This window comes from Meleagris gallopavo, chromosome 22 (genome assembly GCF_000146605.3).
Source record: "Meleagris gallopavo isolate NT-WF06-2002-E0010 breed Aviagen turkey brand Nicholas breeding stock chromosome 22, Turkey_5.1, whole genome shotgun sequence".
Taxonomy (NCBI): Eukaryota; Metazoa; Chordata; class Aves; order Galliformes; family Phasianidae; genus Meleagris; species Meleagris gallopavo.
The window spans coordinates 12,621,802-12,643,727 of NC_015032.2; the positions used below are offsets into that span (position 1 = coordinate 12,621,802).

Sequence of the window (21,926 nt, forward strand, 5' to 3'; positions counted from 1 at the left end):
AGCCCGCAGCGCCGTACCCGCGGCGGTGGGCAGCCTGGCGGCCTTCTCGGGTTGCTACTGAGGCCTCGGTGTGAACGTCAGCCTCGTTACAAGTTTTTTGTTTTTTTTTTTTTGTTTGTTTGTTTCTCACTGCTTAGGCTGGCACTTCCCATCTCGCTTTCCCACCTCCGGTGCCTCAGTCAGACTGCGTGCTGCCCGGTGCCAGAATGCTGCTGCGCTTGGGCTGCGGGTGCGAGAGGAGGATGCTTGTCACACACGATCCTCCATGCTCTAGAACAGCAATCAACAAATTGGAAAAATACCATGCTCCATCTCAAAATGTATTTTGCTGCTATCTCGGTCACCATTCTATTTTTCAACTTCTCTCTGGCTTTCATAGAGAAAGAATCCATTAACTGTGTGCTGGGCCGGAGCTGGAGCCCGCTGGGCGGGAGCTGTGTGTTTGCTGGGGCACTCCTGCCGAGCCCCGAGGGAAGGCTCCAGGCAGCAGAGGAGGAGGAAGGCTTCCAGCCTCCTGCACAAAGCCTTTCCGCAGCTGTGAGGCATTCCTGCTTCTCCTCCTTGTTATCGCTATTGGGAAAAAAAAAGAAAAAAAAAAGTAGAATGGGATAATGAAGACAGTGAGCATTTTAGCTCTTTTCATGTCAAGAAACGGTTTCATTTGGCAAACCAACACTTCAAAGGCTGTATGGCACCACAGTGTGAGCAGTGGGTGCAGAGGCTGCAAGAGGAGAGAATCCAAACCCTGTCATCCTCTGGATGTGGAAGCACATACTGCCAACAGATCCTCGCTCTGAGCTGCAGAATCTCAGTGTTCAACGCCAAGGAGATTATTACTGCCAAGCCTGTGTCTGTGTTAGGAGTTGGGCCACTTCTTGCGGAGTTAGTCAGGAAACTCCAAAATCAGATTGTTACAGTGTGCCATTTTCTCCAGTCAGATTTTGTCAGAGAGAGACAATACCTTCACATTTGCTACAGGAGTTCATGTGTTTCTTAGCCAGTTTGTTCCAAATGTGACTGCAGCAATCAGTGGCACAGAACATGCCCACGATGCACAGAGACAACGCCTCGCTGAGAATTTATGCAACTTGAAGTTCAGAGGTTGCACCTTCCTTCCAGTTCCCTGTTTTCCACTTCCACGTAGCCATAAAAATCAATCCATCCATCACTGCAGCCTTTGCTTTTAACTCCTTGAGACCTTGAATCTGTTTCCAGAGATGGCAAACTCTTTGTCACGACACTGGGAGGGCTCAGGATAACTCCTGTGCTCCTTCTTCCCTTCACCCCAGCAGGACTGGCAGAGCACTGCCTCTGTCACAAACCTTATCTGCAAAAAAACATGGGCTGCCATGTGCTGCAGTGACGGCAGGGCAGAACGACCCATTCGTTTCTGCTACCTTATCAAAAATGCTATATAGGAAGGGGCAAATATTTGTGTTTTGAGTTAAAACATATTCTTGTGGCTTTAGTCATCCCTTTGTTTACTTAACACAACAGGATTTGTTTTCAGTTATGTTTAAAGATGTGCTTTTGGAGCCACACGGACAAATTTGGCAGCAGAATTCACAGCCCCACCATATATCCTCCGTTGGGCAGGATCAGTCATTAGTGAAAGATGACAAAGAAAGCTTACAGTCTAGGTAGTAAATGGCTTTAGTAAATAATTGATATGACAGGAAGAGGATGTGCTCTGTGAGGCAACAGCATTCCTGTCACTGTATCACCTTCACGCTGTTCTGCCTTGCTAATTACTGGGAATACCAGCTCAGGTAAAGCACTACATTCACCTCAAACTCGAAGATCAGACTTCTGAACATGAAGGGAAAAAAAAAGAAAAAAAACAAAATTTTATTTCAAATGTGAAGAACTCTTCTGTTTATTTGTATATAGAAAGCAAGCAAGGATGCTTCGGAGACAAGGACCTGATTGCTGCATTTAGGAATATGTATTCAGCAATAAAGTGCCTGGATTAAGGAAACATAAGAGATCAATAGTTCCCATGTCAGAGAAAATGAGGATGTTGGACAGAAAACAAATCACAGCATTTGGGTTGATGATTAGAAATGTATACACAGCAAGGTGATGGGGAGGGTGGGCTAACCTTCTTCCTAAAGGGATCAGCCAAAGCTCAGTGAAGAGGAAACAGGGTTTAAATTGCAGCATGTCCTTAAGAAGTAACTAAATGGGTTTAGAGACAAGGATTTAAGAAAAAGAAATTTAGTAATATGATTTTTAGGAGCCCCACCTGCCTAAGACAATCCCAGGATGCAAAAGGATGAAGCATGGTCTGATGGAAGAACCAGGCAGATTTGGAGGGAGGAGCTCCTCAACTCTGACATATATTTATTTGTCAGAAATTTGGAAGCTGTTTTTTCCTCAGAAGTGTTTTTTTGTAGGTAATAACTTCAGAGAAAGAGAGAGAGGATGGGAGAGAACGGTGCTTGGAAAGGCAGAATTGCCATAAAAATGTCATGGTTTGGCACAGGGACACTCATTTTACCTCACCTTCACCAGTGGATGGATTTCTTTATTCATGAAGGATTTCTTCTCACAGTTTTACTCATAAAATGAACACAGTTGCAGTGTTCATCTATCACACACAACTTCATTTATCCCGACTAAACGTTAACAGCTCGTGTGTGCAGGAGGAATGCAGCAGGTGAAGCTCTCCTGGAACAGACAATTTTTCCATTGCTCAGTTGTCACACATTTCACAAACTTACCTTGAATTCTAATCACTGTTTTTAATTAGCTGATATGAACTTGATTTCCTGTATTTGTTATCTTCAGAAATTTGTTTTGAAGAATACACTGCATAATAGACTTAGGGAATACAGTCATCTAGTAAACGTTGCAAGTTAATAGTTCAGTTTCCCATATGAAACAATTGGGAAACAAGAATATATGACCTAATTGGTGAACGCTGCTTTTTTTTGGCACGACCAACCAACACTGAAAGCAGCATTATTATCTTGGCAATGCCTGCTGCACTGAAGTGTTTCTCCTGGCTTTCTCACTGTATAGAAAATTGAAGAACTGACTGCAGTTTACTTGTGCCATTACCTTATGCTTCATAAAACTGTATCTTCAACATGAAGTCATTGAACAAGTCAGCAGACTCTCCCATTTCTTCTGACAGTTTGCTCTAACATCTAATTTGCTTTAAATTATAAAGGAACCCAGCTCTGTCAAACTTTTCCTGCAGACAGCAATCCAAATATTAAGAGTGCAATAGAAATCCGTTAGGGTACTGTGCCTTATACCATTTGGGAATAACCAAAATATACCTTGCAGCTGCTGTCTGTGCTCAGCATGGGACATTCAGCCACGAGACACCTGCCCATGCCGTCTGATGGGATGTGGCCTCTCACAGTTGTCCAATATGGGCTGAAGGGCTCTGTGATCAGACCTGGGCACAGTGGGGTGGGGGGCATCTATGCAATAAGGCTTTAGTTCATAGTGCCATTGGACTGGTGCAAAGAGTGAGCAGAAGCGTGTAAACCAGGCACAGACATTGCGTTGTGTAGATGCACCACGTGAAAGCCTTACAAGAAACAGAGCTGATTAGAGTTCTTCCCTGAAGATGTCTCACAGAATCATTAAGGTTGGAAAAGACCACTGAGATCATCTAGTCCAACCACCAGCTCACCAACCCACCTGCCTCCTTGCAGATGAAGAGAAGGCAAAGTACCAGCGTTACCCCAGAAGATGGGGATGAGGAGTGTTGGATGGAGATGTGCAGACGATGACCTGCAGGGATGGCACAGGACTGCCCATGTCCTCGTGTGCCAGCCTGGGTGCTGCGTCACTGCCTCTTGGCAGAGCACACAGAAGCAGCACTTGGGCTTCCCATGCTGGAACAATGATGCTCGTTTCCAGTGCACAGCCAGGCCTGGGTGAATTAAGCTTTTTGGATGTACAAAGATGGATCAAACACTTTGTGTTATCTGCGGCAAAATCTCACAGATGTTTCCTTGCAGACATCTTAAGCAGAATACCAAATGTTTTACCACCGCATACAAAGCTGGTCCAAAGCCAAACGTTTACAGTGTTTTGTGTTTGCCTATACTATTGCTTGTGCCTGTCAAAGCTGCTTCCTGTTTTGGATATTAGATCTCAGGATGGAGAGCTTCCAAATGCTGGGCAGGCCAAAGTCAGCTGTGCTCAGTAAAAATACAGAGAATAATATCAGAAGAAGTATAAATATTCAGATGAATAATTGCTTCTTTATTATTTCCTGGCTTGCAAGCTTACATGTGCTCATAGAAGGGGGGCAGTTTTAAAAGATATACACTAATGCACTGCTGGCTTCAGATGTGAAGATCTCTGTTACTCTCACCGACCTCATATTTTACATGTCAAAGCAATATTAAAAAAAATAAGCATTTAAGACCCATCCCTTCTCATACGTACACAGTGGGCTTTGAGTTAGGCTTGTGAGCTTGTCCACTGCTGAAGACAAATAGGATGCTCCTTTGCTGCCCCTGGCAGTCACTCAGCTGGGGACACGAAGGGGCTCACATAATGGAACTGCTCATGGAGTGACGTTCAGAGAGAAGCACGCTGGTGGGACACAGCTGTGTGTAAGGAGTGTGCTGGATGGATGGGGAAAAAAGCCACATGTTTGAATGGCAATCCCCATATTATACAAGTGAGTGGCATTTTAGGCAGAAAACCTATAATTAGTGTCTCCTTGGCTTTACTTCTAGGCTTTGGGAAAAAGTACTTCCAGGTTTGCAATCCAGGTTTATTCATTGGAGCTAGCTTGATGGGAGATTAAAAATGCTATAAAATAAAATAGAGAAAATAAAAGTATTTGAGTAGCTGTAAAAAAAACTAAAACCCAATGTTTCAGGCTAAAAACTGAATATTTCTCACTTAAGTAGTTTCCAAATCAAATCTAAGTTTTTTTACTATTTAAACACTTGCACCAGAATTTCCAGTGGCCACACATGGCTCACAGGCTCAGTTCCTTTGGATGCTGGGGAAAACTATATCTCTCAATCTCATACATATCCCTGAACTCCATCTCCTTTTAACTTGTTTTAGTGGTTCAGATGGGAGGAAAAGTGGCATGGTTCTGCTCTTACATACCACATTTGGGTATCAAAATCCCAACTCTGCTGCTTGCACTCCTGCATGGGTGCTCTTGGAGCCTGGCACAGAAGCAAAGGAAGGCAGGGAGCTGTCAGTGAGCAGGCAAGAGAAACCTCAAAACAAACCCGTCTGTTACCATACTTATATGCACTGGAAACAAGCAAACAAAGAAAAAAAAAAAAAGCTTACAAAAAATATAACTGCTCTGAATAGTTTCCAGAGGCGCGTGCCTGCCCTGGGATCACAGCCTCTGCCACTGTTATCAGCAGCACCACATGTAGGAACTGATGCTTGTGTTCACACTCTGCATTGTGTTTATGGCCTTTAAAAAAAAAAAAAATGAACGTTTGACAGAGTTATTTGGCAGCAATTTAGTGCCTTGTTTGATGTAAGCGTAAACACACCCTTGTAATTTAGGAGGGATTACAAAGCAGGTGCAATTGAGATAGTTTAACTTGCATCCTTTCAGTACCTCAAAATCAGCCCTAGGATCCTGGGGTGGGATTATGAGTGCTGGAGCCAGCACAGGCTGTGATGTAGGGCCTGCTGATGAGCTGATACAGCCTCACACCTGCAGCTCTTCAGAGGTTCCATTATGCCATCCCCCAGACTGATTTATTTAACTGTCCAGGTTAGAAGCATGTCAGGGTAGCCCCGCACCCTGTTTCTTAGAAAATAAAATTGATTCATTTGCTGATTTTTTTACTGTGCTTTTGGATATTTCATGGCAATGAGAAGGAAGGGCCAGGTGAGTTCCATCAGTGCCAGCGCAGTGCTTTGAGCTGGGCACTGCTTCGTGCTGTGCTCATGGCCAAGTCAGGAGGTGCTTTGCTATTTTATGGTCATCCAGAACCACAGCTTCTGCTCCAGCCCTCACTTTGGTTCTGTTCATTTCCACATTTTTTTCTTCTGGGTTATGTTATCTGTTCCAAGGCCAACGCAACCCCACTGGATGACAGCTATTATTTATACACAGGTTCACTTTTCTTTCTACTGTAAAGGTTTTCTGAGTATTGAGGTGAGCAACTCTGCAAACAAGGTGCTTTTAAAGTACAGTGAATGCCCCTCCAGACAACTATCTGTCTGGATTAGTAAGGCTGTAAGACATAAAAAGCTTTTCTTCATGAACTGTAGACAATTCCTTGACTTAAAGCATGAACTGAATTGAGTAAAACGAAAATACATTTATCCACCACAAGTTTTGCTGTCTTTCGAGGCAGTGCTTTTTCCTCCAGAGTTTCAAACCATGAAGATCTCCTGTTGGAACACCCCCTCTACATTGAAGACCTGCAGGATCCTCTGGGAATACTCACACTCCAAGAGTTGGAGCTTGCAGCTAATCAGGGCTCTTTCTTTTTTCTCCCTTTCTAGGTAATAGCAGCTGTCAAATATTTTCACGGTTTGGATTATTTCCCTGGACCATTACATTGTATTGTGCCATCAGTGCAGAAGAACCGTTAGTTCTGCCAAACATTGCAGAGTTGGAGAGGAAGGCAGGCTGTGCCTCGGTCCCATCCAGCTGCTCATCTCCTTCCTCCCAGGCCACTGCTAAAGGTAAATGCTCCTATATAAGGAGAGAATATAAGTCGTTTTGTTGTTTTGTTTTATATCTCTGATGCCTTTTTGCAGCTGAACATAATCCAAGATTGACTTTTTTTGTCTTTTCTCAGAAACCAAACTTTGGTTTGAAGGTGAATTTAGGAACTGGTTTTAACCCCTAGAGCCCTCCGAGTCTCCCAACCCATCACACGGTTCTTCCATGCAGCCTCATGTGTGATGTTTGTGCTCTGTTGTTTCAATTGGTCAACTTCATTATTGTTAACCTCGCTTATCCCAGAAGCCCAGATCCACAGAGTTAATTTTATGCCACAGGCTGGAGACAAAAATTATTTGATTCTTGGGAGCCATAACATACTCTCAACAGCCTCGAATGAAGATGAAGAGAATGAAGATGAAGAGAACTTTGGGTGGCCTGGGGCAACTAAGGAGGCAGGGAGTCTATATTCAGCAGCTTGAGCGTGACGTGCATTTTATTTCCTTTAGCTGACTCTTCTGCTGTTCTACAAAGGATGTGATTGGAATTTCCTGTGATCTACAGCCGTTCTTTCTTTCTTTGCTTACCTTTTCATCCAGCCTTAATGCCATTGAAATGTGACAGCTGAGTATCACAGCATCTAATTATTATAGCAGGAAAAGGGAAGGCACCAGAGGAGACCATGAAAATGAGGTGCCAGTACTTCCCAAGAAAAGCAAACCTTGTGCATTGAGGTTTTCCCAAACTATTTTCCTTTTGTAGGCAGATAGTAGAGGAGTCACTACACAGGACAGAAGCAGATCTCCTCAGCGTGGAGATAAGATGTGGGAAATAGAGATGAATCAGAGAGCCCTGGATGGGTCCTTAAGAGAAAGACATCCTAATTCCATCACATCCAGTTGTGCCCTGGGCCATGATCACACACAGCTGTGGTTGCACTGACCCTTTTTTATCTCACTGCTAAGTATGGCTGTGGCAGCTCCTACAGCCAGCGCTGTTCCATCCAGAAAGGAGCAGCAGTACAGCCCTGCCATGGTATAGCTCAGGACACTGCCATTTATGGAAAGCACACCAGAAATTATTTGCAGGAAATGAGAACTCAGTGAATGTGATTGTCTGACCCCTCTGCACCAGCCTTGCTGCCTCTCCTTCCTTTGGAAAGAACTACTTCCATTCTAAATAACCCCTCCGTAAGGATCTCAGACACACGGGCTCGTTGCTGGCAGCCTCCTCTGTGCTCAATTCTCTCTGGTGCTGAAACAGCTGCTTATTCCTCCAGCTCAGGCCTTTGAGATGTAAATAGTGTAATCCGACTTCAAGAGGCAAGGAAATATTAGCAGAATTTAATGTAAATATTGTATAAATCATCCCAAAATAGCACGGCCACGGGATGAGCCAAAGACACTAACAGAAAGTTAAACAGGCTGAGTAAATATAGACTAAATATATTCCCCTCCTGGAATTGCCACTGGAATGGATCCAGACAGGAAATAGGTTCAAATGCAGCCTTGTGGCAGTGATGTTAAAAAGCCATTGGCCCATTTGGTGACATTTATAGTGAATTTTATGTACTCCATACATTTTTTAGTACACGTTGAGTTAAATATTATCAAATCTATAAAAAGATATGGAAAAATGTCTGTTTTCATATGGGCAGACACTGCCCGGAACTCTCTCTGTGGGTTTTGAGTCAGAGAAGTGTTTGAAAGAAAACATGAGAGAGAAAATAAGTCCCCACACTGCAGTTTGTGAGAACTGTTGTTGCCCCTTCAGTGCCTGAAGCTGGTGCACAGCAGGACTCCTGGGGGACAGAATGATTCCCAGGGGACAGAGTAGCTCCTAGGGGGCAGCAAGATTCCTAAGGTACAAACTCAGTGCTGCTGCTGCTGCCATACAAACTGGGATGCATCATTTCCATTGGATGCCCAACCCAAACCATTGCTTCTGAGCTCCTTGTGATGAGCTTATACAAAAACCACTAGTATTCATTCCTGATCGCTGTTGAATCAAACAAACGAAGTGGAAATTCTTCAGAACTGCACTGCACTGATCAGAATGTGCTGTTATTGTGTGAAGGCCTGTTTTCAGATGTATAACTGCCAGGAAAGGGAACGCAGAGTAATGAAGTTGCACACAAATGTCTGGAGCACTGTGTTCTCAGAAATGTAAATAACACTACAAAACACCACATGGGATATGTAAGCTGCTTTAATAATAATAATAAATTTATTAAGTGGCAGGAAGCCACTCTGCTTTGTAAACCGATTTTACTCAATCACAATCCCCCTGTTTTTTTTTTGTGTTTTTTTTTTTTCTTTCCTTATTTAACATGAATACATTCTGTCATTTGAACATGAAAGATTTAAGTAGAGAGACGTTCTGAGCAGCTCATTGATTTTACTGGTCAGAAAAACATTAAACATGCGGAAACAGCACCTTATCAAAACTAAAGGCCCTTTCTCATGATATCTCCTTTGCTGCTAAGCTAAATTGTCATTGAAGACGCCAAGCCTAGAGGTTGTTTTTCCTTTGTCCTGTGTTTGGAGACGCAGTGGAGCCTGCAGAAACGTTTGATAAAACCTCATGTAAAGTAATTCAGAAGGCTTTGTAAGCAAAAACTGCGGTTGCTGCTTCAGAACAGGGAGAGCTTCTCATGCATTAATGCACTTAGTAACTGTTGTTTGAGGTGCTCAGAGGAGGACATGCCCTCCTGGTACAGCCAGCTGAGTCTGAAGTCTGCACCACTGCTATATAACTGTTTGCACCAATAATTTAAAAATAAAAAAAAAAAATCAGGCTGTTTTTATCAGAAATAAGTAATAAATCTTATCATGATAGTAAAAAAAAAATAAAATAAAATGGCCATTTCTCATTTGTGACATTTTCATTGCTTGAGAATGAATCAGTGCAAAGTGAGGTAACACATGCACCCCGTCACAGAGGGCCGGGCGCATCAAACCAGGCGCCGCCTTTTGGAATCCCTCTCCATATCATCAGGGGGAAAGTCTCCATTGCAGCCTAGGGGGGACACCATGTTTAGCAAAGGGTCTTCAGATGCCCCTCCAAACAGGGACAACAACAAAGCCACGCCGTAGCCAGTAGCTCGTTCACCCTAGGAAAAAAAAAACACAAGAACAATTCACATTGCAGATTGCGTTGTCTGGGCTAGGTTTAATTTATAAACCCACTCAGCTGGAGCAATGATACAGCACAGCCTCAGCAAACACTCAGTGTCTCTTCCAAGCCTCCTCAACTTACTCTATTCTTATTGTTACTGTAATCTTTCCCTGTTGGATTAAACCAACACATCCATTGATTCACAGCAATAGAGCTCATGTTGAATGGAGGACGGCCTTATGCTACCATTCCTCAGGGCAGAGAACTTTCTATCCATCCAACATGAACACAGATTTTGGAGCAGGAGTTGATTAAGTTGGGTTTAGGAAAGAAAATGGAGGGGGCGAAGAGTAAATTGCCTTGCTTTTCGAGGAAAAAAGTACATACATTCCATTCAAGAGAGGAGGAATCCCACAAGCAAATAAATGTTTTCCCTATTGAAGGTCAGCAGGAAAATCAGTTCTAGTCAATCACCTTAAAACACTATGGGTGAAAACAAAGGCTAGGATTATTCCTTTAAAGAGAAAGCAGGCAAGTTGTCAAACTCTACAGTGATAACGATGTAGCAGGTTCAAATGATCTTTAGAATATTTTAAGATCTAAATAAAGGATATGAACAGATGAAGCTACCAAAACAAAGAAGCTCCCAGCAGAGATGAAGAGCTTTCCAAAAGAATTAGATGGAGAAGAATCCTTTCTTTGCATCTGATGCCATAGAATCCACAGCATCTGCACTTCCCTTCCTTTGCAAGCAGGGCAAAACAAACCAAGTGACACAGACGTACCGCATGAACAGGGGCGGCAATGTCGATGTGAACCCAGACTCCAGGCCAGTCAAAGCCAATGTGAGAAGCAATGAAGAGCCCAGCACAGGAGCTTGGAGTATTGTCTCGGTCCTGCAGGAGCAATAAGAATACGGTTGGTCTTGCAAGAAAAGAGAACAATAATATTCTCTTCTTAACTACAGAAAAGACAGTTGTGCAACTTTAATTCAATGGCTAATGAGTGGCTTTAAAACCCAGTCTTGCTAGTCAAGTACACTATAAATGCTGAGTTAATCTTTGGTAGGAATCTGGCCCTGCTCTTTTATTCCCTGGTCCAAACTGCTTTCTGCACTGTTCTTGGAACTTATTGCACATTGTAACTCTCAAATGCTGCAAAAGCAGCTGCAGAAAACTGTCCTCAATTTCCTGGCTTCTGCATTCCCAGTAACTGTCTCTGGTGGTTATGTACCATCTGAGAAATACTTTAATTTACTTCTTAAAAGGTCTCCATCCAGGAATTCAGAATCCATCTTAGAGTTATGTTTAAAAGGCAAGCAGCCCACAGATAACTTTGCAGCAGGCTACCCTGTTTACAATGATGCTAAATATCACAGTAGTGGCATTTAGCCTCCAAAATCCCCAATTAAGTGGTCTTTGAGTTCCTTATACCTTCCATTTCTAGAAGATTACAGCGCACAGGAAGAACTTTTATACAGTCAACACAGTGAGAATACGTACAGAAACACATTTTTATGTAATGAAATGCAAAAGGACAAAATCTTACTGCCACAGAGTTCTTCATATCAGCTACAGCAGAGGTAAATTCACTGAAGTGGAGCTCAGGACAGTACACAAGAGGATGGACCAAGTCTCCACAGTTCCTGCCAGCCTTAACACAAGCCTTTTCCCACTCTTCGTTATTGGTAAGGACAGCAGCATGGTACTTTCCTGTAGCAATTCCCTAGTGAGATACACGACAAAATCAGGAATGATTCATCTCAGTGCTACAGTACTGCACAGAACCATTCCGTACTACTTCCTTCCAGCTGCTTTCCTACTAACAGAACCAAGATAAAACATCTCAGAAGTACTTGAAAAGAAGGCAGAGTTAAAAATGTAGACAGAGACACTGTAGTACTGATGAATCTTATAAAATTTCTCAAAATCCATTCTCATATGCAAAGTAAGTCACATTTACCTGGACTATTCAAATCACTGTCCCATGTATTTATTCACAGTGACTGAGGAGGCAAACTTTATCATTTGTCAGTTATTTGTCCCGTTTATTCTTTATCAGCAATTGATTATAAACATCTAACACATACACACACACACACACACACACGCAACAAAAAAAAATCCTGGCAATCTGTATCAACCACACAAATATTCAGAATGTAGCATACTCATTCATCAGAATGGTTACATGGTTACATTTCCCAACAGGTCTACAAAACCCAGAGGCCATCATCACATCAAAGTTTAGCAGGACAATGACAGGAAGCTTTCTAAAGATTAATGTTGGCTCCAATGCAACATTCACACTTCTAAAATTTGTTACCATTTATCCTCCTTATATAAAGACAAATTCATTTCCTAGAAAATTAAACTACAAAAGTTACTGGTTATGGACAAGAAAATTGCTGATCACTAAGCACTAAAATAGTTCTGCTAACTGTAAGGCTACTGAATTGCAAGCATGGAGTATTGGATCACTTGCATCAGCTGCTAATGTCATTAAAATAATACCATTTCTTCTTTACATGTGTAGAATCATAGAATGGGTTGGAAGGGACCTTACAGATCATCTATTTCCAAACCCTTGCCATGGGTAAAGTTGCCATGCACTAAATCAGGCCACCCAGGGCCCCACCCAACCTGGTCCTACCCCTCAGCTCTGTGCTGATAAGACCTCACCTGGAGCACCAGGTCCAGATGTGGAGCCATCACTATGAGAGAGACGTGAACCTGCTGGAGTGCATCCAGAGGAGGGCCACAAAAATGACCCAAGAGCTGGAACACCTCTCCTGTGAGGGCAGGCTGAGAAAGCTGGAGCAGTTAAGCTCTAGGAAGACCTGAGAGTGGCCTGTCAGTATCTAACGGGGCTGTAAGAAGGAAGGGAATGGGTTCTTTGGCAGGGTGTGTTGTGATAAGACAAGGGGAAATGGTTTCAAGCTAAAGTAGAAGGTGAGACTGGATATAAGGAAAAAAGCGTTTTTTGGGTTTTTTTTTTGGCAATTAAGGTGGTAAAGCACAGGAACAGGTTGCCCAGAGAGGCAGTGGATGCCCCACCCCTGGAGACATTCAAAGTGAAGCTGGACAGGGCTCACAGTGCCCTGATCTAGCTATAGATGACCCAGTTCATTGGAGGAGAGTTGGACTAGATGGCCTTCAGGGGTTCCTGCCAACTCAAATGATTCTATACACCCTCTGTTCACTAGCTGGTCTGAATCAGTACCTGAGCTCCTGTAAGAGTGGCCATATCAAGAATGATATCAGCTCCAAGATCTTTGCATGCATAAGCAACTCCATCAGCAAGTATCAGCCGACCTTCTGCATCAGTATTATTGATTTCCACAGTTCTAGGAAGAAGAGAAGGCATTTAATACAACATTGCTTCAGCCTGCAAGACTCATCTATCCTGACTAATACACTGAGTTAGAAAAGTACACCAAATCTGCTTTCAAACTTGACTCTGCAAGTCTGTACTGCTGCTTATTCCACAATTGCAAGGAAACTTTAAGCAAATTTCAGGTCATGGGAAGTACTTTGATGTGCACTTACACACCAGGACTCTCAAAGCACACAGAAAACTCACTGCTATAGCTGTCTGAAATCCTATTATCAATATTTAGGGAAGCTGATGATGTTCACAATCTGTATAGTCCTATGATAAATAGAATCAAAGGTTGTTTCCTCTCAATGTTTCTGGGAAAGAGATAGGTACAATCTTACTTTCCAGAGTAAAGAACATGAATGTCATCAGGTCTTGTTGCACGTGGTCCAACTGCATTCTCAGCCAAACAAAACACAGCATGAAGATTGTCTTTAAAACCCTGTAACAACAATAGGAGATGAATCGGTTTTAATTAACACCAAATTCATTTATTCAGACTGAAATCGATGTGAGATTATGATTTCTTGGCAGAAATGCCACTAATTACATGAGAAATCTGATAAATGGTGATTTTGTTTGTACAATTACTACACTGTGTGGGGAGATTCTATAAACAGAAACATAGATAAGCAGCAATTAATAAAAGCATCATTCCTTCTCAACTAGAGTAGCCTTAAAAACGTCACATTCCTAAGAAAAACAGACTTAGTTTTACTGTGAAAGTTCTGTAGCTGAAGAAACCTAGACTTGTTGAATCAGATCATGTTCTGAAGTCCAAAGGGCAAATGCATCAATTAAAACCTTTCCAAAATAACGGGCAGCCTCTAGAAGCCATAAAGGAACTCTGCAGCTGCTACTCTGGCCAATGGGAAAACAGAAGAGATACTCTTCCATCTGTGATGCTTTCCTCTTTCAAAATGGTCTATGCAACAAAAAACTCTATTAAGAATCTCTTGGAAAAGGAAAATTTGATGTAATTCACCAAGTGGAAGATGTGGTCAAAAAGAGGAAAGCTGCTCCCACTGAGCTTTCACTGAAATTCATCCCTTCTGTAACTGCAGGACCTCCCTGTGCTCACATGCAGAAGATGAGAAGAATCACAAAATTTAAGTGAGTATTTTTCTCTTTTTTGTGTTAGAAAGCTCACAATGGATCAAACATGCTTGAAAGGAAAAAAAAAATAATACATCAATTGCTTCAGTTTGCTATCCACTGACTTTTAAAATCACATTGTAAAATTGTCCAACAGCATGCAGGCAGCTGATGTTTTCTGAAAGTGGATAATAACCTCTGCCTCTCTTCCCACTGAGCTTTCTATTCAACAGAAGTTTAAGCATTGAAAAAAAAGTCAACACAGTAACAAGGACAAATTCCTTTTGCTGCCTATCCGAATACATTTTCTACAGGGATGTTAATTCAACAAGACTTGCACAGAGTTGTAATATTCAGCAGTGATATCTTTCTTTTGTTTTTATGTACGATGGCACAGATTTCTCATGAGGTCTGACCATTTCTTCAGGCTCACTTAGTCCAAATGTATTACTGCCAGTTAGTTCGTAGTTACAATAATTGCATATGAAGTAATGGTATCTTAGACTCACACCTATTATGACTGAGAATGCAATTTGTCAGTGCAGATAATTACACACACACACATACTTCTAACACGAGGATTGATTGAATCGCTGAAAGAACACACCACACGTATCCCAGACTCTCCCAAAGCACTGCAAAGTTCTAGCTTTCATCCCTTGCAAACACACAATCCAACTTTCTGCAGGACTTTGTAGTGGCTTTCCTATAATGCTGCTCAGAAACTGTGAAGTTTACAATTCCTTGTACATCAAACATGCTGCTAACACCAAGGCACAGACTTAAACTGTTGAGAAATGGGAATTTGGCAATGATCATCTCCTGGACAAAGCTTCCATCAGATCTACGTGTTCATCTGCAGCAGTACGAGGCCTTTGAACTTTGGATACTATTTGGAGGCAGGAACTGCTCTGTCAGCGAGACTCAGTGACTGAACTTGTGGGAAGGGCAGAACTGAATTGGCAGCAGCCACTCTGTTTCCCCAGCTCATACTGTTAAAGCACAATTCTTAAGAATAATAATTCTTAAGAATTCTCCATATTTCAACATTTGGCTTCTTCTCAGCTCTGTGACTACTTTCTGACCGCAGGAACAAGCCAACAAGCAGCTCCTGATGAGACTTGAATTGTCATTTCCCCAGGAGGTTAATATTAGAACTGGAGAATGATCTGGAACATAGATAGACTTCATACTGCAGAGCTGTACGTCCCCTTCATTGCTAAGAGGACAGCAGCTGCCTCAAATCCCAAAGCTTAAACAAGATCAGCACTGAATTCAAGGAACTACAATCAACTCAGTCCTCAAAACAGACCTGAAGCTCAAAAAAGACTCTTAGAATAAGGTTAGCCCTCAAGCAATTTTCACCATTCCCAAGATCCTAGCAAAGACTTGAAATACTTTTATGAAATAGCAGAAAGAACAGAGTGGCCCAGGAACTCTAATGGCAAAGGCAGGTCAGAACCTGAGGATCAGGCTGGCCCTCAAATCTGCGAGTACATCCAAAAGTCAGCCTGGCACTGGTAGGCTACATGAGATCAATTAACACATTTTACTTACTTGCTTTACAGTGGCTTTGAAGGCACCCAAAATAGCAGCTGCTCCACCACAGTCTCGCTTCATTCCTGGCATAGTAGTCTATTTAAACAGAAACACTTTTAAAGCAAAAAAAATTAAAAAAAGTTTACGCCATATTGCCTGATAAAGGCAGTATTGCTGCTGCCTCTCTATCTCTGGTCCTGACAGTGCTTAGCCATTACTAACACACAGCACACATACATATCTGCTTTTTGGTAGATCTTGCTTAAAACAGTGAAAGCACTAGAATTCTGGTGCTCATTTGTTTAAAAAGAAAAAACAGAGAAGTTGATTATAAGATAGGCACTGAGGTCAACTCAGATGGGCTTCAGATCTGTCTCCAAAATCAGAAAAGAAACATCTTTGTTCCTAAATTTCTACTAGCAGTGAGCAATACTTAAAGGCAAACAAAATGTTCCTTAAATTCTATATGGCAGTTTGTGTCTGCATGGATGGTGGCAGATCAAGCATTTACTCAAACAAATATGCTTTGGTTGCCATCAGCATTAATCAAGTTATTTCCATTAGGAAATTTCATAGTAAGCAAAAACAAGAGAAGCACTGATGTACCTTTCCCTTAATGCTGAGTCCTCCAGTGTCATACACAATACCTTTCCCCACCCATGCAATGGTCTGTGTTGCACCATCTGGAGTGTGACTGAGAACTGCTAGGGCTGGAGGATGCAGCGCAGCCTTGCCAACTCCATAGATACCTGGAAAATAAGAGAATTAAGTCACTTGTGGGCAAGAAAGACTGTGGAAAGTAATCTATTTTCTGTGAAGCATATTGGAATATTATGAGCAATAAAACTCTTTCAAAAATGCATAAATTAAACTTTCAAATGGAGATGATGTGATCTTACAATTAACTACTACTACTACAAAAAAAAGATGAATTTTAAGCAAGACATACCTCCAAAGCCTCTCTCTTTCAGCTCCTCATCTCGAATAATGGTAGGAGTAATCCCAAGATCCTTGCCAACTTTTTTTATTTCCTTTATCATTAAAAGAAAAAGGACATCAGTAAGTGATCAGAAGGACACAGCAGAGATGCACTCCCGTATGGGTTTTACGTGATTTTTGCAAGTGTACACATACAAACATTCACTATTTGGGGAATGGCACTGGTTTCCTATCACCTAACTTCACTGAGACATCCTTGATTATTTACTACTGCAAGAAATGCAAATCTGACCCTTCATCTCTACCAGGTCAGAGGTAAAAGCCAGTTGTTCACTCTGTTGGACTACGATGAAATAAGGCAGGAGAATTTTCACTCTCAACAACTTTTCAGATCTTTACAATAAATTCATTTGTAAATGTGTCAGCTTCTTTCAATTTCTTTCTGAAGAAAATTACCAGCACAGGGCTTAAGAAATCACTAGCAAAGGAGTGAGTACTGTGACCAAATCAAGAATTTGCCTCTTCTCACTGTCGGTTCCTTACACCAAGTTTTACCCTGCACCTCCTTCCCACTTTGTTAAGTTCTACCAAGTATTAATGACTAAAGAAATAGCTTAAACATCCCTGGACATGTTCTTTCATATGTCCCCTACCACTGACTAACAGGTTTTGCTAAGAGATGGAAGCACTCGTTCTTGATTACTGTAATCAGGATTTCCAGTAAGTAACTCTTATTCATCATCTGTATTACTCACCTCAAGGAAGTTATCTGTATTCATCTCATTGCATGGGGTGTCCACAATTCGAGCAGCCAGCCTGATTCCTTCTGCAGCACTTGCCAGACACTACGAAAAGAAGTGGGAACACGTGAGAGCTGGCCTTGGTTCAGCTTGCTTTCCACATAACTTTCTATCTAGTCCTACACAGATTACACTGGATATTAGGTTCCTCTGGAGTCTATGTCTGACTGCAACTGATTACAGGTAGCTGTACAATACTAATTAACGTCAACCAAACTAATTGCTACTTTTCCTAAGTGTTATGCAGAAGATATTTTCTCCTCTGTGCAAATTTCTTGGCATTCCTTAACCCTCTCCACTACCACAGAAAGGATCAAGAATGCAGTGCTAGGCAAAGAGCAGGAAAGATAAGATGAAACAAATTCAGAAAGTCACAATGAACTTGCAGGACACTTGGGCTGGAAAATCTGCCCAAGAGATTACACAGTGTAGTGCACTACCTGGGATGCTACACTTAACGTACAGCAGACAGAATGGTTAAGTATCATAAAACATTCTATATGGCAATATGGTGGATCCATAGGAAATTTGAAACGTGAAATATCTGTGCAAAGCATACACACATTGCCTTGCTCCTGTTGTATAACTGACTGCCCTATACCCAGACTGAGTGAAAACATATCTAAGCAGGAGTGGATTGAACCAAAATGGCCCACAGCAAACACCCTGAGGCTGAGCATCCTCCTGTTAAAAAGGACAACAGAGGCACCAGAGGCTTTTAACTTTTAACTCCTGAGAATCAGTAACTTGAAGACAAAGAGACCAGATGGAAGGAAACTTTAAGTTTTACAGTAGCTACACTGCACTGAAGATCACACAGCAGAAGTGTGAGTCAAGAGAGATTTCAAAGGAATCTGACATGTTGGCTAGCTTGTGCTGAGGAATCTGAAGTTTGGTTTGGCCAGGCTGGCCTTAGGACTCTGTATTTTCTGAACCCCAGCATGCCTATAAACTGTGGCTTTTTCTGAAGCAGTGCCTGATCCCTACTATTAGTTTTGATTGCTTTAGTTCCCCCAAAGGATAAGAACCTCCTCAGGAGCCAGGCTAGGTTTGGGGTGATTCATCACTCGGATTCATCACCATAAAAAGAGGCACTTTAACTCCAATGCCAGGTCTGAGGAAATCACTACTGCTTACTCAGAAATACACTGTGCCTGGGTTTGGCTTCTTGGGGACTCAAAAGAACCTGAGTAACAGCAGCCTTCAGTAACTGTCCTATGAAACTGTGACAATCCCTTCCAGTCCTTACCACATAATACGAAGGACAATGCAGTAGGCGCAGAATATGGCAACATGCCTAGGGGAGGTTTAAAACGGGAGAGGAAGAAATGCTATCACATGCATCTTCCACACTCTACATTAGCTGTCTGGTGCTGGCTGAATTTAAGGATTGAAAGCTTAGCATGGAAGAAGCCAGTAGTAGTTTTGGCATTGACTTCAAGGGAAGAATGGGAGGAGGAAGTCGTTTTGGATTTTAGTTATGAATAGGCCAAGAGGTTTGGAAGCTATCCATCTGAAGGAATTACTTTTGGACAACAGGTACTTTATTTATTTAACCTATTTCTTGAAGACAAATGGCTTAGAATGCTATAGGTTACCTGATACGGAGTTTCCTCTCTTTAACAGTCGGACGTCTGGGAAACAATCTTTGATTATCTACTAATTGAAAGATAACTTAAGCAAATATTGAAGTGCTATGTACAGCTTATCCCCAGGCTGAACCACTTCTTAGGGGTTTTGCTACAAAAACTCAGCCAAAGAAGCCAATATCAGAAGCCATACACGATCCCAGAATAAAAGGCATTTAATTATCTCATTGTGATGGACGCCATCATACAGATTTTGCCTAAATAAAAGAGGGATATCCACATACTGAAGGTAAAGTAATATTAAATGTTAAAAACTTAATATTTGCTTCTATGAGAAACATGAGAAAAGAGAACCTTGTGCTACTTGTTTGGTATTTTCCATCCCTAAAATCTAAGTTCTGCAATAACATCTTCAGCCCTTGCTACATTAATATATTCAATATTTCTACTCACATGTGCTTTGAACTGAACAGGTAACTTTGATCTAAGATCATGTCTTACTTCAGATACAACACCTATTCCATATATAGCCCGAGGCACACTTTCTTGTGCATGCAGCTAATCAAAGGAAAATAAAACTTTAGAGAATAATGAAAAAAACCTGATAATGGGGAGAAAAACCCACAACACAAAAGCTTACTTTAAGCGTTGCCACTTCTATAGGTCCGTTGTTTTGTCCAACCAAGAAAAATTCTACTGTTACAGTTTTCTTCTCTGTGCGTCTCGATGCGCTGGAGCGATGTGTGAACAACGGGAAAGCCCTGGCCAATGCACAAGCAGAAGCAAAAACTTCAGACCGCTCACAGACCATCTGAAACATCAGCCAGAAGACAAACAAGTCAGGTAACAGCAGGGACATTGGGAGACTGCATTTAAAAGGATTCATTACCTTTCTAGGTTAGTATTAAAGTACAGTATAACATAGTATTGGCAAAAAGCAGAAGAACTGATGTATGAACAGAGACGTGCTCCTACATCACACCCTGCGTGGATGGGCAGCAGTGCAAACAGCAGCACACTGAAGTAACTCGTTCAATTCATTTCCCACACGGAAAAGAATTACAATACTGGACATGACTGTGCAGGAATTAACAGTCCTTCTAATGGATCTGGACTGTCTTAATTATACTTGTCTAATTAACACAGGTCAGCCTACAAAAGAAACAAGGGAACTATCAATGTGTGTTTGAAACAAAGTGAGCGACTGTATGAAAATGCAGTTAATATTAACCCAAAGCTTTCTAGGATGCAGAATGTTTTTCTGAAGTTCATTACAGAGATTACCAGTGGAAAGCAGCTTTAGTTAAATCTCTCTGAATTTAACCATAAGGGAAAAATATAGGCAGAGTTATAAATCCTGAAAATAAATGGAGTTTAAAATTAGATTTGTTACTGACACTGACTACATGAGCTTTCTCTACTAAGCTGGAACTCTGGATCTGGAAGAATCAGAAAAAAATTAAATTACAAATTCATTGGACCAGAACAGTACAAGAACTTTTCCTGCACACGACTTGTGCTGGAGCATTAGTATGCATTGAGACTTTTAAACCCTTAAAAGGGTTATGTGATGCAGACACTCTGCACTCGGTATGGAGCTCATGTTAACTTTCTAAAGCACTATACACACCATGTGCTAATGTCTTAAATCCTAGTTTGGAAAAATCTACTACTGCTTCCCTTTGCATGAACATTACTGGTTGCAGACATTCCACACATTTTCACCTGTAATTCCTTTCAACTATGTGAGCATGCAGAAGCTATTACACTTAGGTCTCGTTTATGACCCAACGCAAAAGCATTTATAAATGCTGGTATAATTACAGAGATAAGACTCGCCCACCTCCAGTCTCCTCAGACACAGCTAAAATCCTGAGAAGCCGACAAAACAGTTTACCAGACACGTCACCAGCAGCACCTACTTACCACAATGCATCTGTTGACACCTCCTGGGAGGCAGTTCCTAACCAGACGGGTGATGAACTGAGCTGCAGACGGGCTGTTGTGCCGGCTGACCCGGGATGGCAGCGCGGCCACGGTGGCGTAGTTCAGGTAGAGCGGGCAGCTGTCAGTGGGGTTTGGGTTCAGGGTGCCTAATGCAGACTGCCAGAGCTGAGGAGAAAAGAAGAAATTGAAACCAAGAACTGTAACAGAATTTTCTTTCTGACTACAGTCTCATTCTGACTCCACTTAGGCAGTCTCAAATGGTAAGATTTCAGGTGTTGAAACAAGGACTTTAGGCAAGCCCTTCTAAATGCAACAACCTTTAGAGCGAAGAGATGGGAAATATGGTGGACCTTTATTAATTAGAAAGCTCATATGTGCTTTCCATTACATGGATTTCTTTTAAGCCACACAAACTACAATTTAAAAACACAGCACTAAGTGCTAAGGCTGCTCCAGAGGCTTTTAAGTTGAGGCCATCTCACTAGTGATAAACGGAGGGACTGATTTACTAATCCCAAGTCATTCTTTCACACAGAAACTTAATTAAAAACAACAACAACAACAAAAGAAGGCTAAATGTTGTCATGTTTAGCTCAGGAGCCCAACAAATGAAACCTCCGAGCATCCTAAAAGCTGTGATGCAAAATATTTCTCGTTTCACTGCAATCCATCAACACCCTCTACATAAAAACAGGTCCACAAATTCCAGAGCAGGAGCTGAAGGCTGGGAGCGGAAAAGAGACGACGCATCTCTCAGCCCTTGCGGGCAGCGAGGCTCAGCCGCCAGCTCGCCACAGAACGTGCGTTTCACCATTACGTTATCGCAGCCACCGCGCTGTCACCGCGGAGCAGCGCTTTCCGCCGTCAGAGCGGCTGAAGGGGAAGCGGAGC

At 42.0% G+C, this 21,926-nt stretch overlaps 1 protein-coding gene across 1 annotated transcript; it reads right to left on the bottom strand.

The window, feature by feature from the left end:
• Positions 1–8,821: 8,821 nt before the first annotated feature.
• On the bottom strand, positions 8,822–21,849 carry NPEPL1 (aminopeptidase like 1). The gene is made up of 12 exons (XM_019622098.1): positions 21,728–21,849; positions 21,015–21,255; positions 19,729–19,899; positions 17,455–17,544; positions 16,710–16,791; positions 16,367–16,509; positions 15,779–15,856; positions 13,468–13,568; positions 12,971–13,094; positions 11,297–11,473; positions 10,534–10,644; positions 8,822–9,743 (listed from the first exon to the last, which is right to left on the bottom strand). Exons 1-12 carry the CDS (start codon positions 21,847–21,849, stop codon positions 9,585–9,587), a joined length of 1,599 nt encoding a protein of 532 aa, XP_019477643.1. The 3' UTR covers positions 8,822–9,584.
• Positions 21,850–21,926: the final 77 nt, after the last annotated feature.